Here is a 16,747-nt window from a genome sequence, read left to right as displayed (position 1 = left end):
CGCCTTGTCATTGATGCCCTTTACTGGGGAGAGCCACTAGGTGGTAAAAGGTCATGTAATTAGCATGTAAAACATCCTGCAACCCTGGGCTCTAATCTCACTGCTATCTCCGCCACACAGCATGCAGCTTTGGTTCAGGGAGCGTTTGTCACCTTCACTTGAAAGGGGGGTACACTTTAGGTGTCCCAAATCTGATTTTGAACAAACCTGAAAATAACACTGAGGGCCTTTTAAGTTAGCATCCATGGCAGGTTTACCGGAAAAAAAATCTAGGATAAGCCACAGTGTGCAGGGCAGCACAGCATTTCCAAAAAATGCAGAGAGCTGTATTCCCAATGCCCACCCATGGTGGAGTGTGGCTAATAGCCCTCACCTGTAGATTGATTGTTGGTGGTGGCTGACATTGTAGTCAGGGTCACAGGCCTTTATTTCTGCTAGCCTAAATATTCTTCATTTAAGATTTATTCGGTTTCCATAACTAGTCCTTCACTTACTGCACATAGGTGGTGTGTTGGCACAATGCATCACAAATGTGATGCACATGTGTATTGGGCTGTTTATGTGTACACTAAGGACTGTATCATTCTCGAGGACACATTTATTACAGCACAAGATTAGGATCCGATTTAATGTGGAAGTGACTTTCATCATGTTGTGTCCCCGAGCTGCACCCTGTTGCTGTCTCAAAATATAACGTATCGGTGTCAGGTTTTCTACCTGGTAGAGCACTGCTCCAGGGCCAAAGGATTTACCTAACTGTGTTTTTGGTGCTTTGGACAGCTCTGTCCCGCAACTGTGTAGGAAAGTACTATCCTTAGTTGGGATGTCTAATCCCTGTGTAAATATTCTTCTGACCAGCTAATGCTTGAGAAGAAAGGCGACGAAGATGGTGCCCACTTTCATTCATTAGGTTTATTTGGTACCCTGACATGATAGGCTTTGGCACCCCACCAGGGTCCTCAGTAGAAAATTAATACTGACACCCTTAAGCATGTAGATTGTATTCATCAAGATTTGAGGAAATGCTCTTCTCATTTGACTAACATAGATACTCTACTTAGTTGTTGCCTTAGAGGCTATGCCCTTACTTGTTGATCAACGAAGGGCAGCCCTGCAAGGCGGGAAGGACCCACACCCTAAGCAGAGATAAAGAGAGAACCATACCTATGTGGATAAACATGAAGTATGATTTACGAAATAGCACCTACCCTGGAGTATTTAGAGCATGCAATCAGATGGCCTTGCCAACCCAAGATGACTGCATATCCTGAGATTTCAGCAAGTGCATTTTAGATTCCATCACTTCACCTATCCAAAAATGCCAGTTTAACGACTCACCCATGGAGGTAATGGAAGCAAGAACACACAGTGATGGGCAGGAAGAGTTAGGCTCTAGTCCTCTTACACCGATTAATTGACAATGCTGTCAATCATTGAAAATAATGCTCAGTTGGCCTTTGCTCATAAAAATGCATATGTGATACAGCTATGTAACCTGCAGAGAATTTTCCAAGCAGGAAAGTGGGATGAGAGGTAGTGGTTTAATCTGGGTTGGTTTACAGTTTTTTTGCCGTTCTTTTTCCTTATCCCAAAACCTGATTACTCTCCACTCCACAGACCACCCCCCCCCCCCCCCCCCCCCCAAATAGTGCTTTCTGGGGTTAAGAGTGGGTGCTATACTGTTTTTTATAACTCTGTTTGGTTGTTGTCCAAGGTTTAGGCCTTGTAGGAAAGCTGCCTACCTTTATTTCCATTCGTTTCTTTTCTGTATATTTTTCAGGTTGTGGCAAAGGAGCTGATATTACTTGTCATTGAAAGCAGCTGTCAGGAAATGGAATTGCATGTAGTCTGAGTGGACTGTAGTGCTATGAATAAGAGCATGTAAACTCTAGTGCCTGCTGTCAGTCAGTGTTTTGCTTCACTGTCCTCATCGAGTAGTGTTGGGTATTACAAACAGGACTTTCAGGTGAAAATATTGTTGCACTTTAAAGGGGATAGGCCTGTTTTCTGGACATGAGGAAGAGTTTGATGCAGAGTTTCTAGTCTTAGCAAGCTCCTCCACTGTGACATTAAAATGAGTTGCACAGATCAATAAAAGCGTGTGATCTGGTCTAGACTCCAAATTGTTGATAATCATTTGAACTTGACCATAGTTCAAGGGCCTAAAATTAGTGTGAGCAATCAACTTTGCAGAACGCCACTGCCATTTGTTTGTGCCAGAGCTGCTCCCTACTTGTTAGGGATGGATTATCTCTGTGACACCATTCGTCTATTATGACGGTGATGCTTGGGTGAAGGAGGGACCATGAACACATGCAATCTTTCAAGCATTACTTGAAAATATTCAAACCTGATGGGAGTTCACTGTGCTAAAAGTTGCTTTTGATTGCAGGATCAGCTCAAGAAAGAGGTTTGTGAATATTTTAAATACAGTAAATCCTAAACTGAAATCTGAGTTGATATTAAATGATGAATTGCAGTAGTATTTGCCCATTTTACATTTATAAATCATTAGGGGTAGTGAGAAGCAAAAATCAAGGATACCCTCAGCCTCTCAATCAATGCAAATCCTATATCCTAAATGTTATAAGCTCCAAAATATTCCAGGGTTCTACTCTTCACCACCCATATCTTTGCAGGGACAAATAACAGAAAAACACCTCACCTTTATGGGATCTGCATAGTGACATTTAGTCTGGTAATGTGATCCATGTTCTCCAGCTTTATTGACTATTAATCATGTTTGTTCTTGATTTCAGGAGTCCTCCTGGTGGAATGGAAACCCACATCCCAGTGCTTTTTCTTGACCTGAATGGTAAGCTGTTATAAATGTAAGATCTTTACTAATGCTATTTAACGTGTGTATGTATGTAAGTATACACGTAGTAGAAGTCTAGCTATGGAACCGCATAGTGCAGTATTTTGCAATGCAATATGAAGTAATTTAGGCGAAGTGTGGGGAACTGAACAGTTCATGATGAAGTGCAGTGTGTACAGTCGGGATGTGAGGTGAAACTATTCTTTGCTGTGGAACTTAAAATGTGGCAGATCTGGAATGGTCCTTATCAGTGGCTGAGGAGGTGTTTGTTCATGTGAGTATTAAGCTCCAATCTGAATTTCAGTGTTTTGGGCAAAGCTGGTTTTGCTACAATACTGTTCAAGAACTGGTCAAAACATGAAATTGCACAATGGACTGTATCCTTGGGTTGACAAAAACGGCAGTAGTTTAGGATTCTGATAGAGACTTTTAACCTCACATTCCTCACCTTTTAGATATTCCCCAAGAGTCAGACTGTATCCAGAAATTCATAAGCTGTACCATACCTGCCATTAAGAAGTTGACATGTGACTCCATGCCAACATCGTTCCACTTTGGAGGAGACGCGCGGGACCCTATATAGGCGTCACCTATGCGTGATGACCTTAGTTCCTTTCTTTCTGTACCAGTAGACATGAACTGCAGCTAGCCCTGGTCTCTTTGTGACTGTGTTCTTTCCAACCTTTCGAAATGTCTTTGCCAGTGTGCAAAATAAATGTCCCTCCCCCATCCAAAATCAACAGAGTTTACACCTTGTGGGAAATGTCACAAATAGATGTCTGTGACAGACCCCCATGAGAGTGTGTCTGGAGTCTAACTATGACTCTAAGGCCTGCAGCAACTGTCTTGATGCATCCGAAGGCCGTCGGTGAGCATGAGACAAAGCTTTCCGTCGCTAAACATCGAAAGACTCTGCTTTGGTCGAAGTCCTGGGGAAGAACTCTGTTCTGCATCAGAAGGTACTTACCCACTCGTGAAGCAAGAATAAACATTTGGATAAGAAACTCAGCACTCCCAAGATGAGGCACTCATGAAGCACGAAAAAACATTTGGAAAAGAAACTCAGCACTCACAAAATGAGGCAAATGAACCTTCAAAAGGCAGTTTCAAAATGTTGCTTTGGGTTTTATTAATACAACACTCTCTAAAAGGAAGACTTTTCCAGATGTCAAATGAAAGAATCAAATATAAAGAGGACGTATACGCAGCATGAAAACATATGAAATATATACACAGAGCAAAGAAACTTATAGCATATATACACAAAATAAGTATTAGAAACACATCACTGAAAGAGTGACAGAGAAGTACATTCCCCTCTCACCCTTTTAAATGCACATCCCACACATTATGTTCTAGCAAGGCTGTTTGTTCTGTGCTGTGAAGAAATGAAAACATCCCACTCAGAAGCTTCAAGAAGGCACTACATGAAACCATGCTAGAGCACAAAAGTATGTTGTACATTCAAAATGGAGTCAATGGTCAGCACACAATCTCACAATGTATAACTGTATGTAGCAATATAAGTACATATTTTGCAGTGGTGTTGCAGAGGGCTGCAGAGGTGCTTGATCTCTAGCTCCCCACTCAGGGGGTCAAGACGTACATATTGACGTGCTTCAGCCTGGTCACACTAGTTCTGAGCCCCTACATCTGTATATTAAGGTTCTCACTGACACCCTCTAGGTCACCGGGGCCAAGTCCTCGTCGGGCCTCTGGTCAAATTACATATTATCCGATGTCATCGTTCTTCGCCTGGGGATGTGGATTTCCTCACCCAGCACCCTACACCGGAGAGACAATGTAGTGCAGGCGTCCGTTGAAAGGTGAAGCCGAATGCATTCCCTTCTACTCCTTCTGATACAGAGTCTAAGAGAATCGAAGGCGTTTGAGAAGTGGACATTTTCTTCCACCAGTCTTGCCTTACAGTTTATGATGCTTCGCTGGGCCTCTATACCCACACTCTGGTGATTCGGTTCTCTGAGTTCTTCCCATTGTTCCTGAGGAAGCTTGTGCCATCCTCTCTCAGGCAATGTAAGGTGGTTGTAATGCAGCTAAGTTTACGGTCTATGGGAGGGGGCTTGACATAGTAGATTTCCTGGGCAGGGCCATAGGTACCAGTGCGGCCTTCGTTGGCACGCTTGGATGCAGTCCACTGGTTTTTCAGGTGATATCCAAGCTTGCTTGGTGGACATGTGTGAGAAAGTGCCATCTTTCTTGCATGGTATGCCCCCACTTTTTGCTAAATTGCTGAATGTCTTTCGATTGAGTGTACCCTGGGTTCCTGCCAATCAGGTGCCCAGGGCCTATGTTCCTTCCTTAAACCACACAAACTCCAAATTGGCAAACCCTAGCCACATGTCAGCCCCTAGTAAATGGTACCTAGGTACCCAGGGCCCTGTGGCCAGGGAAGGCCTCTAAGGGCTGCAGCACTCATTGTGCCACCCTCAGAGGCCCTGTACCCTTACACACACACTGCCCTTGCAGGCTGAGTGTCTGGGTGCAGGACAAAACAAAGAGTCGACATGGCACACATCACTGTGTACCATGCCCATCACCTACACTGCCAAGGCATATGTCGGCCACCCCTCTAGCTGGGTGCATTACGCCTATGGTGTGGGCACAGGAGCAGGAGCCCTGTGCCCCTACAGTACCCGGGTCCATTCCTGGGCACTGTAAGTGCAGTGCTGTCATTTAAGAGTACATGGTGTTGAGAGCTTGTCAAACACGAGCTCCACAGCACCATAGTGGCAACACTAAAGCCTGGGAAGTTTGGTATCAAACTTCTCAGCACATTGAACCCACACTGATGCCAGTGTAGGATTTAATGTACTAAGCACCCCAGAGGGCAGCTTAGAGATGCCCCCTTACAGCTAACTTACAATCCACGTCTGCTCTGAGGCTGCCCAGGCTGCCACACAGCAGACACGTTGCTGGACCCCTGGGTGGGAGAGCCCCTGCTCTCCCGGGCCTACAACAATGCACATCCTGGGTGAGGTGAGAAATCTCCTCCCCCAGGATGAGCAAAGGGAAGCTTCAAAGGCAGGCCGCCATTTGGAGTTTCCCTAGGCCACTGCAACCCCCCACTCTGGCGGGAAGCTTGGCCGGAAACCCCATACAAGGACAGGGGATGTGCCAGCCTGCCCACCCCACCCCTCAGGTGGGGGAGGCGAGGTGAAGCACATCTCCGGGCTCTCGCCATCTTGAAGATGGGAGGCCCTACCCTATCAGGATTAGGCTACTGCCCCCCTCCCACAGGAGAGAGGCAGGATAGGGGGTGTACCCACCCCAGGACAAGGACCCATTGGTCCCTGGCCTTCACCTACCTGTAACGCCCCTAAATCTAGTATTTAGGGGCACCCTGAACCTTCCTTCCTCAGATTCCAGATAGAAAACTACAAGAAGAGCAAGAAGACCAAGGACCTGCCCTGCAGCTGCTAAAAAGAGAAGAAGCCACCAACTGCTTTGGCCCCAGCCCTACCGGCCTGTCGACTCTCGAACCTGCACCAGCGCGGCATCTCCCGTGGCCAGCAACCTCACCAACCCCGGAGGACCTGGCTACCTTTTGGCTCTAAGCCCCTGGGACTCCCATGAGTAGAGGCTCTACTCGAGAAACCTATTCCTAACTCCTGGCAGCAGTCCGGAACCGCGGACCCAACACACTCTGCACCAGCCAAGCCTGGCCAGTGCCGGAGTGGACAAAGACCCTGAGGACGACCCCACGGCGACTGTGACCCCGAGTCCGGCACCCAGGGACCCCCCTCGACATCCCGGACGAAGCCTGCAGCCTCAGAACCGAGTGCCACCCCAACCGCGATCAACCAGAGGGTAAGATTCCCGACGTCAAAAGGCACCCCTGCACCCGGCGCCCTGCGGTCCCCTGTGCCCAATCCCGGGGTACCCACCTAACCTACAACTACCCAACTTACCCCTCGAAGTGGTGGTGGCACCGGAAACATCCTCGTCCCCGAGCCTGCAGCCTTTTTCCAAACCGGAACATTCCCATTGATTTCCATTGAGCGCCCGAAGGCTCAAAAGCACCCTGCACCCAGCCGCCCGAGTGGCCCTGGCAGTGCACTCTCTACACTAACTTACTTCCCCACTTGCCCTGAGTAAGTGACCAGGAGCCCAGCTCCCACAGCCGCGTGGCTTGCCAGACAGCAGCTACCAACCAAGGCCCCCCTATCCCTCATAGGATAACATTGGGCCTAACTCACTCTGCACCCGGCCGTCCTGAAACCGCTGAGGGTGAACCAACTGTACCTACCTGACACTGGGGGACCCCTGAGTCTATGCCCGGAATCTCAACTCTGCCAGTCGAGTACTTACCCTTAAACCGCTAACTTCATTTTCCTCATAGGGTAACATTGACTGGCTTTTTCTTCAAAAATCTTCTAAGTGTGAACTTTTCAAAACTGTAAAAATTCACCAAAAATCAGCCAAGTGACAAAAACTAATTTACTCACCTGTTCCTGGGTGAGCTCCCAGTGCTGGATCTTGGTGCCCAGCCCTGACCCTGAAAAGTACTCACAACTATACTTACCTCTAACTCATTTTTCTCCCATAGGAAACCATTATCTGCTTTTCTGTGAAATTTCTTCTAAGTGTCTATTTTTGCAAATTTGAAATATTCTTTTAAAATCGTACCATTTCTGCAAACGAAATTACTTACCTGTTTTTGATAAGGACACCAGTCCTGGGTCTAGGTACCCAGTCCTGGATTACTAAAGTAACGATAAAGTACTCTACCTGCAATTTGAATTTCTTGCCATAGAGATCCATTGAATGTTTTCTTTGAAATATTTTCTAAGTGCTAACTTTTGAAATAGCTAAATATTATTTAAAAATCATTACAGTTATTAAGTCAACTTTCATCACTTGATTCTGAATACTGACCCAAGGCTGGATCTAGGAGCCAGACCTGGAATTCCAAAAGTAATCTGAAAAGTAATTTATTACAAATAACCTGAATTTACCATTGAGCTCAATGCATTGTTATGTTTAGGAAATAGGATTGTTTATTGCAACCAACTGTGACTGTTTACACAAATTTATTGCTTAAGACAAAAGTATTTATATTCAACCTCTCATTCTGAGAAAGTATATTTTTTCCCCCTTTGTGGTTCTAAAAATAAAACAAGCATATATTTTATATATATAAAACATTGGCATAGAGTTCAGTTATTGAGTGTGTGAAACCATTTGCTGACTGAGTGTGTACAATAAATGCTTTACACTGTCCTCTGGTACTGCCTTACTGCTCGACCAAGCTACCACTTTTGAGAGTAAGGTCATACCTAACTTTGACCTCTATCAGCCTCTGGGGGACTGTGGACTCTGTACACCCTGTACCTATTAGGGAACAGTATATACAGAGCCACTTTCTCACATTGGTGGCAGAGGTGGGATGTCCTGTTACCATGCTTGCTTTTCGCTTACAGGGAAGTGCCACAGAAGGGAGTAGGTTTCTCACCCTTTGAACTTCTGTTTGGTCATCCTGTAAGGGGACCACTGTGTCTTGTAAAGGAGGGCTGGGAGAGGCCTCTCCAAGAACCCAAACAGGACATAGTGGACTATGTGCTTGGCCTAAGGTCCAGAATGGCTGAGTATATGGAAAAGGCATCCAAGAACTTTGAGGCCAGCCAGGAGCTCCAGAAGCACTGGTATGACCAAAAAGCTGCACTGGTTGAATTTCAACCAGGGCAACAGGTGTGGGTTTTGGAGCCAGTGGCACCAAGGGCTCTCCAAGACAAATGGAGTGGCCCTTACCCTATCCTAGAGAGAAAGAGTGAGGTCACCTATCTAGTTGACCTGGGCACTAGCAGGACACCCAAAAGGGTCATCCATGTGAACCGCCTTAAACTCTACAATGATAGGGCTGACATCACCATGCTGATGGTGACTGATGAAGAACACGAAGTAGAGAGTGAGCCACTCCCTGACCTCCTATCCTACAGCCCAAAAGATGGGTCAGTAGATGGTGTGATTTTTTCAGACGCCCTCTCTGCCCAACAGCAGACTGACTGCAAGCAAGTCTTGCAACAATATGCTAGCCTCTTTTCCCTGACCCCTGGTCTGACAAGCTGGTGTACCCATGATGTGGACACTGGTGACAGTGCACCTGTCAAGAACAAAATCTATCGACAGTCAGATCAAGTCAAGGAAAGCATCAAAGCTGAGGTCAGCAAGATGCTGGAGTTAGGGGTCATTGAGCCTTCAGAGAGCCCCTGGGCTAGCCCAGTGGTTCTGGTCCCCAAACCTCATCAACAGGGTGAAAAGAGAGAGATGAGGTTCTGTGTGGACTATAGAGGGCTCAACTCTGTCACCAAGACAGATGCTCACCCTATCCCAAGAGCAGATGAACTGATAGATAAATTAGGGGCCGCCCAATTCCTCAGTACCTTTGACTTAACTGCAGGGTACTGGCAGATTGGCATGGCCCCAGGAGCAAAAGAAAAGACAGCATTCTCCACCCCTGATGGGCATTATCAGTTTACTGTGATGCCCTTTGGGTTAAAGAATGCCCCTGCCACCTTCCAGAGGTTGGTGAACCATGTCCTGGCTGGGTTGGAGTCCTTTAGTGCAGCTTATCTTGATGATATTGCTGTCTTTAGCTCCACCTGGCAGGATCACCTGATCCACCTTGGGAAGGTTTTAGAGGCTCTGCAGAGTGCAGGTCTCACTATCAAGGCATCCAAATGCCAGACAGGGCAGGGCATTGTGGTGTACTTGGGCCACCTTGTAGGTGGAGGCCAGGTACAGCCCTTACAACCCAAAATCCAGGCCATCATGGACTGGATAGCTCCAACAACCCAGACCCAAGTCAGGGCATTCCTTGGCTTGACTGGGTACTACAGGAGGTTTGTGAAGGGGTATGGGTCCATTGTGACCCCCCTCACAGAACTCACCTCCAAGAAAATGCCCAAGAAAGTTAACTGGACAGTTAGTTGTCAAAAGGCTTTTGACACCCTAAAAGAAGCAATGTGCTCAGCACCAATTCTAAAAGCTCCAGATTATGCCAAGCAGTTCATAGTGCAGACTGATGCCTCTGAGCTAGGGATAGGAGCGGTCCTATCCCAGACCAATGATGAAGGCCAAGACCAACCTGTTGCTTTTATAAGCAGAAGGCTACTCCCTAGAGAGCAGCGTTGGAGTGCCATTGAGAGGGAGGCCTTTGCTGTGGTTTGGTCCCTGAAGAAGCTGAGGCCATACTTGTTTGGCACTCACTTCCTAGTTCAAACTGACTACAGACCTCTCAGATGGCTAATGCAGATGAAAGGGGAAAATCCAAAACTACTGAGGTGGTCCATCTCCCTACAGGGAATGGACTTTGAAGTGGAACACAGACCAGGGACTGCCCATGCCAATGCAGATGGACTTTCCAGGTTCTTCCACATAGACAATGAAGACTCCATAGGACAAGGTTAGTCTCATCACCTTTCGTTTGGGGGGGGTTGTGTGAGAAAGTGCCATCTTTCTTGCATGGTATGCCCCCACTTTTTGCTAAATTGCTGAATGTCTTTCGATTGAGTGTACCCTGGGTTCCTGCCAATCAGGTGCCCAGGGCCTATGTTCCTTCCTTAAACCACACAAACTCCAAATTGGCAAACCCTAGCCACATGTCAGCCCCTAGTAAATGGTACCTAGGTACCCAGGCCCCTGTGGCCAGGGAAGGCCTCTAAGGGCTGCAGCACTCATTGTGCCACCCTCAGAGGCCCTGTACCCTTACACACACACTGCCCTTGCAGGCTGAGTGTCTGGGTGCAGGACAAAACAAAGAGTCGACATGGCACACATCACTGTGTACCATGCCCATCACCTACACTGCCAAGGCATATGTCGGCCACCCCTCTAGCTGGGTGCATTACGCCTATGGTGTGGGCACAGGAGCAGGAGCCCTGTGCCCCTACAGTACCCGGGTCCATTCCTGGGCACTGTAAGTGCAGTGCTGTCATTTAAGAGTACATGGTGCTGAGAGCTTGTCAAACACGAGCTCCACAACACCATAGTGGCAACACTAAAGCCTGGGAAGTTTGGTATCAAACTTCTCAGCACATTGAACCCACACTGATGCCAGTGTAGGATTTAATGTACTAAGCACCCCAGAGGGCATCTTAGAGATGCCCCCTTACAGCTAACTTACAATCCACGTCTGCTCTGAGGCTGCCCAGGCTGCCACACAGCAGACACGTTGCTGGACCCCTGGGTGGGAGAGCCCCTGCTCTCCCGGGCCTGCAACAATGCACATCCTGGGTGAGGTGAGAAATCTCCTCCCCCAGGATGAGCAAAGGGAAGCTTCAAAGGCAGGCCGCCATTTGGAGTTTCCCCAGGCCACTGCAACCCCCCACTCTGGCGGGAAGCTTGGCCGGAAACCCCATACAAGGACAGGGGATGTGCCAGCCTGCCCACCCCACCCCTCAGGTGGGGGAGGCGAGGTGAAGCACATCTCCGGGTTCTCGCCATCTTGAAGATGGGAGGCCCTACCCTATCAGGATTAGGCTACTGCCCCCCTCCCACAGGAGAGAGGCAGGATAGGGGGTGTACCCACCCCAGGACAAGGACCCATTGGTCCCTGGCCTTCACCTACCTGTAACGCCCCTAAATCTAGTATTTAGGGGCACCCTGAACCTTCCTTCCTCAGATTCCAGATAGAAAACTACAAGAAGAGCAAGAAGACCAAGGACCTGCCCTGCAGCTGCTAAAAAGAGAAGAAGACACCAACTGCTTTGGCCCCAGCCCTACCGGCCTGTCGACTCTCGAACCTGCACCAGCGCGGCATCTCCCGTGGCCAGCAACCTCACCAACCCCGGAGGACCTGGCTACCTTTTGGCTCTAAGCCCCTGGGACTCCCATGAGTAGAGGCTCTACTCGAGAAACCTATTCCTAACTCCTGGCAGCAGCCCGGAACCGCGGACCCAACACACTCTGCACCAGCCAAGCCTGGCCAGTGCCGGAGTGGACAAAGACCCTGAGGACGACCCCACGGCGACTGTGACCCCGAGTCCGGCACCCAGGGACCCCCCTCGACATCCCGGACGAAGCCTGCAGCCTCAGAACCGAGTGCCACCCCAACCGCGATCAACCAGAGGGTAAGATTCCCGACGTCAAAAGGCACCCCTGCACCCGGCGCCCTGCGGCCCCCTGTGCCCAATCCCGGGGTACCCACCTAACCTACAACTACCCAACTTACCCCTCGAAGTGGTGGTGGCACCGGAAACATCCTCGTCCCCGAGCCTGCAGCCTTTTTCCAAACCGGAACATTCCCATTGATTTCCATTGAGCGCCCGAAGGCTCAAAAGCACCCTGCACCCAGCCGCCCGAGTGGCCCTGGCAGTGCACTCTCTACACTAACTTACTTCCCCACTTGCCCTGAGTAAGTGACCAGGAGCCCAGCTCCCACAGCCGCGTGGCTTGCCAGACAGCAGCCACCAACCAAGGCCCCCCTATCCCTCATAGGATAACATTGGGCCTAACTCACTCTGCACCCGGCCGTCCTGAAACCGCTGAGGGTGAACCAACTGTACCTACCTGACACTGGGGGACCCCTGAGTCTATGCCCGGAATCTCAACTCTGCCAGTCGAGTACTTACCCTTAAACCGCTAACTTCATTTTCCTCATAGGGTAACATTGACTGGCTTTTTCTTCAAAAATCTTCTAAGTGTGAACTTTTCAAAACTGTAAAAATTCACCAAAAATCAGCCAAGTGACAAAAACGAATTTACTCACCTGTTCCTGGGTGAGCTCCCAGTGCTGGATCTTGGTGCCCAGCCCTGACCCTGAAAAGTACTCACAACTATACTTACCTCTAACTCATTTTTCTCCCATAGGAAACCATTGTCTGCTTTTCTGTGAAATTTCTTCTAAGTGTCTATTTTTGCAAATTTGAAATATTCTTTTAAAATCGTACCATTTCTGCAAACTAAATTACTTACCTGTTTTTGATAAGGACACCAGTCCTGGGTCTAGGTACCCAGTCCTGGATTACTAAAGTAACGATAAAGTACTCTACCTGCAAATTGAATTTCTTGCCATAGAGATCCATTGAATGTTTTCTTTGAAATATTTTCTAAGTGCTAACTTTTGAAATAGCTAAATATTATTTAAAAATCATTACAGTTATTAAGTCGACTTTCATCACTTGATTCTGAATACTGACCCAAGGCTGGATCTAGGAGCCAGACCTGGAATTCCAAAAGTAATCTGAAAAGTAATTTATTACAAATAACCTGAATTTACCATTGAGCTCAATGCATTGTTATGTTTAGGAAATAGGATTGTTTATTGCAACCAACTGTGACTGTTTACACAAATTTATTGCTTAAGACAAAAGTATTTATATTCAACCTCTCATTCTGAGAAAGTATATTTTTTCCCCCTTTGTGGTTCTAAAAATAAAACAAGCATATATTTTATATATATAAACCATTGGCATAGAGTTCAGTTATTGAGTGTGTGAAACCATTTGCTGACTGAGTGTGTACAATAAATGCTTTACACTGTCCTCTGGTACTGCCTTACTGCTCGACCAAGCTACCAGTTTTGAGAGTAAGGTCATACCTAACTTTGACCTCTATCAGCCTCTGGGGGACTGTGGACTCTGTACACCCTGTACCTATTAGGGAACAGTATATACAGAGCCACTTTCTCACAACATGCAATTAGATGAGTCTCATTCTTTTTGGAGAGAAGGTTGACATGGCTCTTGGGAGGTGTTTTTCATATCATCAGCAACTGCAACCTGCGCAACAACCCCCTGAGTTCTTTTGGGGCAGGGGCAGCGGCTATGGTGCTGACAGACATAGGCAACAGGGGCAGCGCTGCCGCAGCCCCCAAGCCTTTAGTGGGTCTTTACCGACACACAGCCACCTCATCAGTGACAGGATTCAGTACTTTCTGCCAAGATGGCAAGCCATAACGTTCCATAAGTTTGGACACTTGGATGTTAGATAGTCTATCGGGCTTCACACTATCACTACCATCTCTCAAATCACCGATACACCTTCCATCCTCTTCATAATGGTTGACAGAGAGCCATCTGTCCCTTTTGCAGCCAGAGGTTTTGGCTCTTTTGGCCAAAGGAGCCATAGAGAGGGTCACAGTTGATGTTCCTACTACTTTCTCGTGCCAAAGAATGACGGAAGCCTTCATCCTATGTTAGATATTTGCCCTCTCAATGCCTTCCTGTGGAAGGACGAATTCAAAATGCTTACCTTGGCCTAGGATTGTCTGCTCTCACACTCTGGATACAAAAAGGTAGCACTGAACCTGCAGGACGCTTATTTTCACATCTCCGTCCTGCAGGGCTGCGGGCGCTATCTGCGGTGCATGGTGGGGCAGGAGCATTTTTCAATTTATTGTGCTCCCTTTTGCTCCTCAGGGGTACACGTAAGTGATGGCGGTGGTTGCAGTCCACCTTCAGAGGTCAGGTGTTCCTGCCTTCCCCTATCTTTGACGACTGACTTCAGACTTTTAACCATGAGACAGGGAAAAGGCTTGAAAAGGAAAAATAATGTGTAAAGAAACCAGTGACCAAAAATGAAAGAAGGGTTGGAAACATATGTGCAAAAGTGATCTTGAGCTATTTAGTGCTGGTGGCAGAAGAAAGAAAATTAGGGGAAATCAATACTATGCAGACTTGGTATTCGGCAGACTCACAATTTCTGATATGCTGGTGGTGGTTCCCTAAGAACATTTTGGGCACCTGCACATAGTTTTGTGTACATTAAGAACTGCTGGGAAGTAGCAGATTTTGGAGATTATGTACAAAAGATGACAATAATAGACAATTCCACTGTTTGGCACTACAGACAAATTAAATAAGCCATAAGTCTATCGGGAACAGTAACCTTTGAGCCATATTGGTATATTACACAGATGTCTGAAGCACTCCACAAAGCAGTAACCAGCAATTATGTAACCAAACACCATCACGACCACTGAAATTTCACCTCAGTGAGCACAATTCAAACATTATGGATCCAATTCCCCAGGTTGGATTCCCCAGGTGGCTGGCTCAAAAGAACTCCCGCTTGCAAGGGGGAGCCCACGTGAAGGAGGGTTATCTCTGCCACCCCATCATTCAAGAACAGGTGTCTCTAGAGAGGCCTCTGTGTCCCTTGGGGGTGAGGACCCCAGAAGTAGAGTAGCATAGATTTCTGATAGAGGCTTCTAACCACGGATTCTTCACATTTTGAATATTTCCCAGGCATCAAACTGGATCTGAAAACTTTTTAGCAGTGCCTCTGTAGGTGGCGCTGTGCTTCTCCACACTGCAGCTTTTCTGTACAGGAAATGACATGCAGGGCCCTTATAGGCGCCATTCGTGATCCCTGTCGTCAGTTTCTTTCTTTCCATGCCACCACATGCGGATATGGTGCTACCTCTCGTCTCTCAAGAGACCCGTTTACCTCAAATTAAAAAGTGTTCAAGGGAAATGTCACCTCCCAAAACTGCGGAGTTTAAACCTTGTTGGGGCTCTCACAGATCTCTCTCAGGTTTGCTCGTGGTGCCTGAGTTTGGCCCACAACCCTAAGGCCTGCTGTGCAGGGGCAGCTCCTCCGTAATGGCAAGGAGCGTCGCCCCACTGCCAGCACTGCTAGAAGATGATTAATAAAATGATATTAACACGTTATTATCGTTTTATTGATCTCTGACGGAGTTAATTACGTCCGACAGAAGGGGCGGGCCGGGCCAGTGCAGGGAGGAGTACTGTGCACTTATAAGTGCGCATGTATGTTTGGCCAACCGTCCTAGGCTAGCCAAACACTTATGCACACTTGCCTTTCTCCAACGTGGCTTTATTGTACAACTGAGTGGGAGAACCCCAACAGGCTCCTAGGCACCATCTGAGCAGCAAACGAGGCAGCTCAGACCAAACCTGGTGCTGCTCTCATGTGAGAGCAGCATCTGGATTGGGTTGGGAGCCTGTGCCCTGAGGAACCATCCCCTTCCGGCTCCTGAGACACGAGGAGCAGGAGGAACAAGGCAGCTGGCAGCGGGAGCAGAGAGGAGCGGCAGGTACCTGGCCTTTTCTTTTTTTTCATTCTTCACTCTCTCCTCTGCCACCCCCGTACCCTCGCTGCCCTACTGGTTCTAATTGCTGGCAGCCGCAACTGCTGCTGTGACAGGACAGCACATCTATGAATCTGTGACTCTGAATGCCATATGAGACAACAAGGTGAGGCTATACATCACCAAGCATCGGAAGATTCCATGTTGCGGCCAGTCCATGTCGTAGGGTCGATCTTGATCATGGTCCAGAAGTTGGAAGAGTTGATCCGAAGGTCGCTAGTCCACTGTGGGGTCCCAGTTCTGTTAGGTCATGGTGCTACCATTTTGGCTGATGACCGCACCACAGGTTTTCACAAAAGTGCTGGAAGTTGTGGGGGCTTCATTATGGAGCACAGGAGGCAATGCATTTTCGTACTTTGATGACTGGTTGGTAAAAGCAGGGTATCCGGCAATGGTCAAGGAACATCTTCAGTGCACTATGACCCTCCTCCACAACTTGGACTTCATGATCAGTCCATAAATGTCATCTTCGTCCCATGCAGAGTCTGATCTTTTATATGGAAGAAGTACAAGACCAGCATGAAGGCTTTTCTCCCTTCCCTGAGAAATGTCAATACACATCTGACTCCGACATGGATCCTGAATATGACCATCCTACTCATGCTGGGTTTAATGACCTTGTGCATCCTCTTGGTGCCACATGCCAGATAGCTGACTAGAGCCCTTCACTTGTGCTTGAGACAGCAGTGGCTACAAATCCAAGGTAGTCTCTCTGCTCAGCTGCAGATCTTCCAGTCAGCCTACCTATGCACTGATGGATGTGCCATTCCAATCTACTGGTTAGTCCTGCCTTCAACATTCCACATGCACAGGCAACTCTTCCTCGCTGGGCTTGGCTGGAGCAGCACCTGCATATA

The 16,747-nt window shown here is 47.8% G+C and overlaps 1 protein-coding gene across 6 annotated transcripts in view; it reads left to right on the top strand.

The window, feature by feature from the left end:
* Positions 1-16,747, top strand: part of KIF13A (kinesin family member 13A) — a 758,668-nt gene that overhangs the window by 651,227 nt on the left and 90,694 nt on the right. For all 6 annotated transcript variants that reach the window (XM_085607091.1, XM_085607090.1, XM_085607089.1 and 3 more), the window contains one exon: positions 2,760-2,815. In XM_085607091.1, coding sequence (XP_085463217.1) covers positions 2,760-2,815 — 56 coding nt within the window. The remainder of the gene's footprint in view (positions 1-2,759; positions 2,816-16,747) is intronic.

This window comes from Triturus cristatus, chromosome 5_2 (genome assembly GCF_964204655.1).
Source record: "Triturus cristatus chromosome 5_2, aTriCri1.1, whole genome shotgun sequence".
Taxonomy (NCBI): Eukaryota; Metazoa; Chordata; class Amphibia; order Caudata; family Salamandridae; genus Triturus; species Triturus cristatus.
This window is presented reverse-complemented; position numbering and strand designations above follow the sequence as displayed.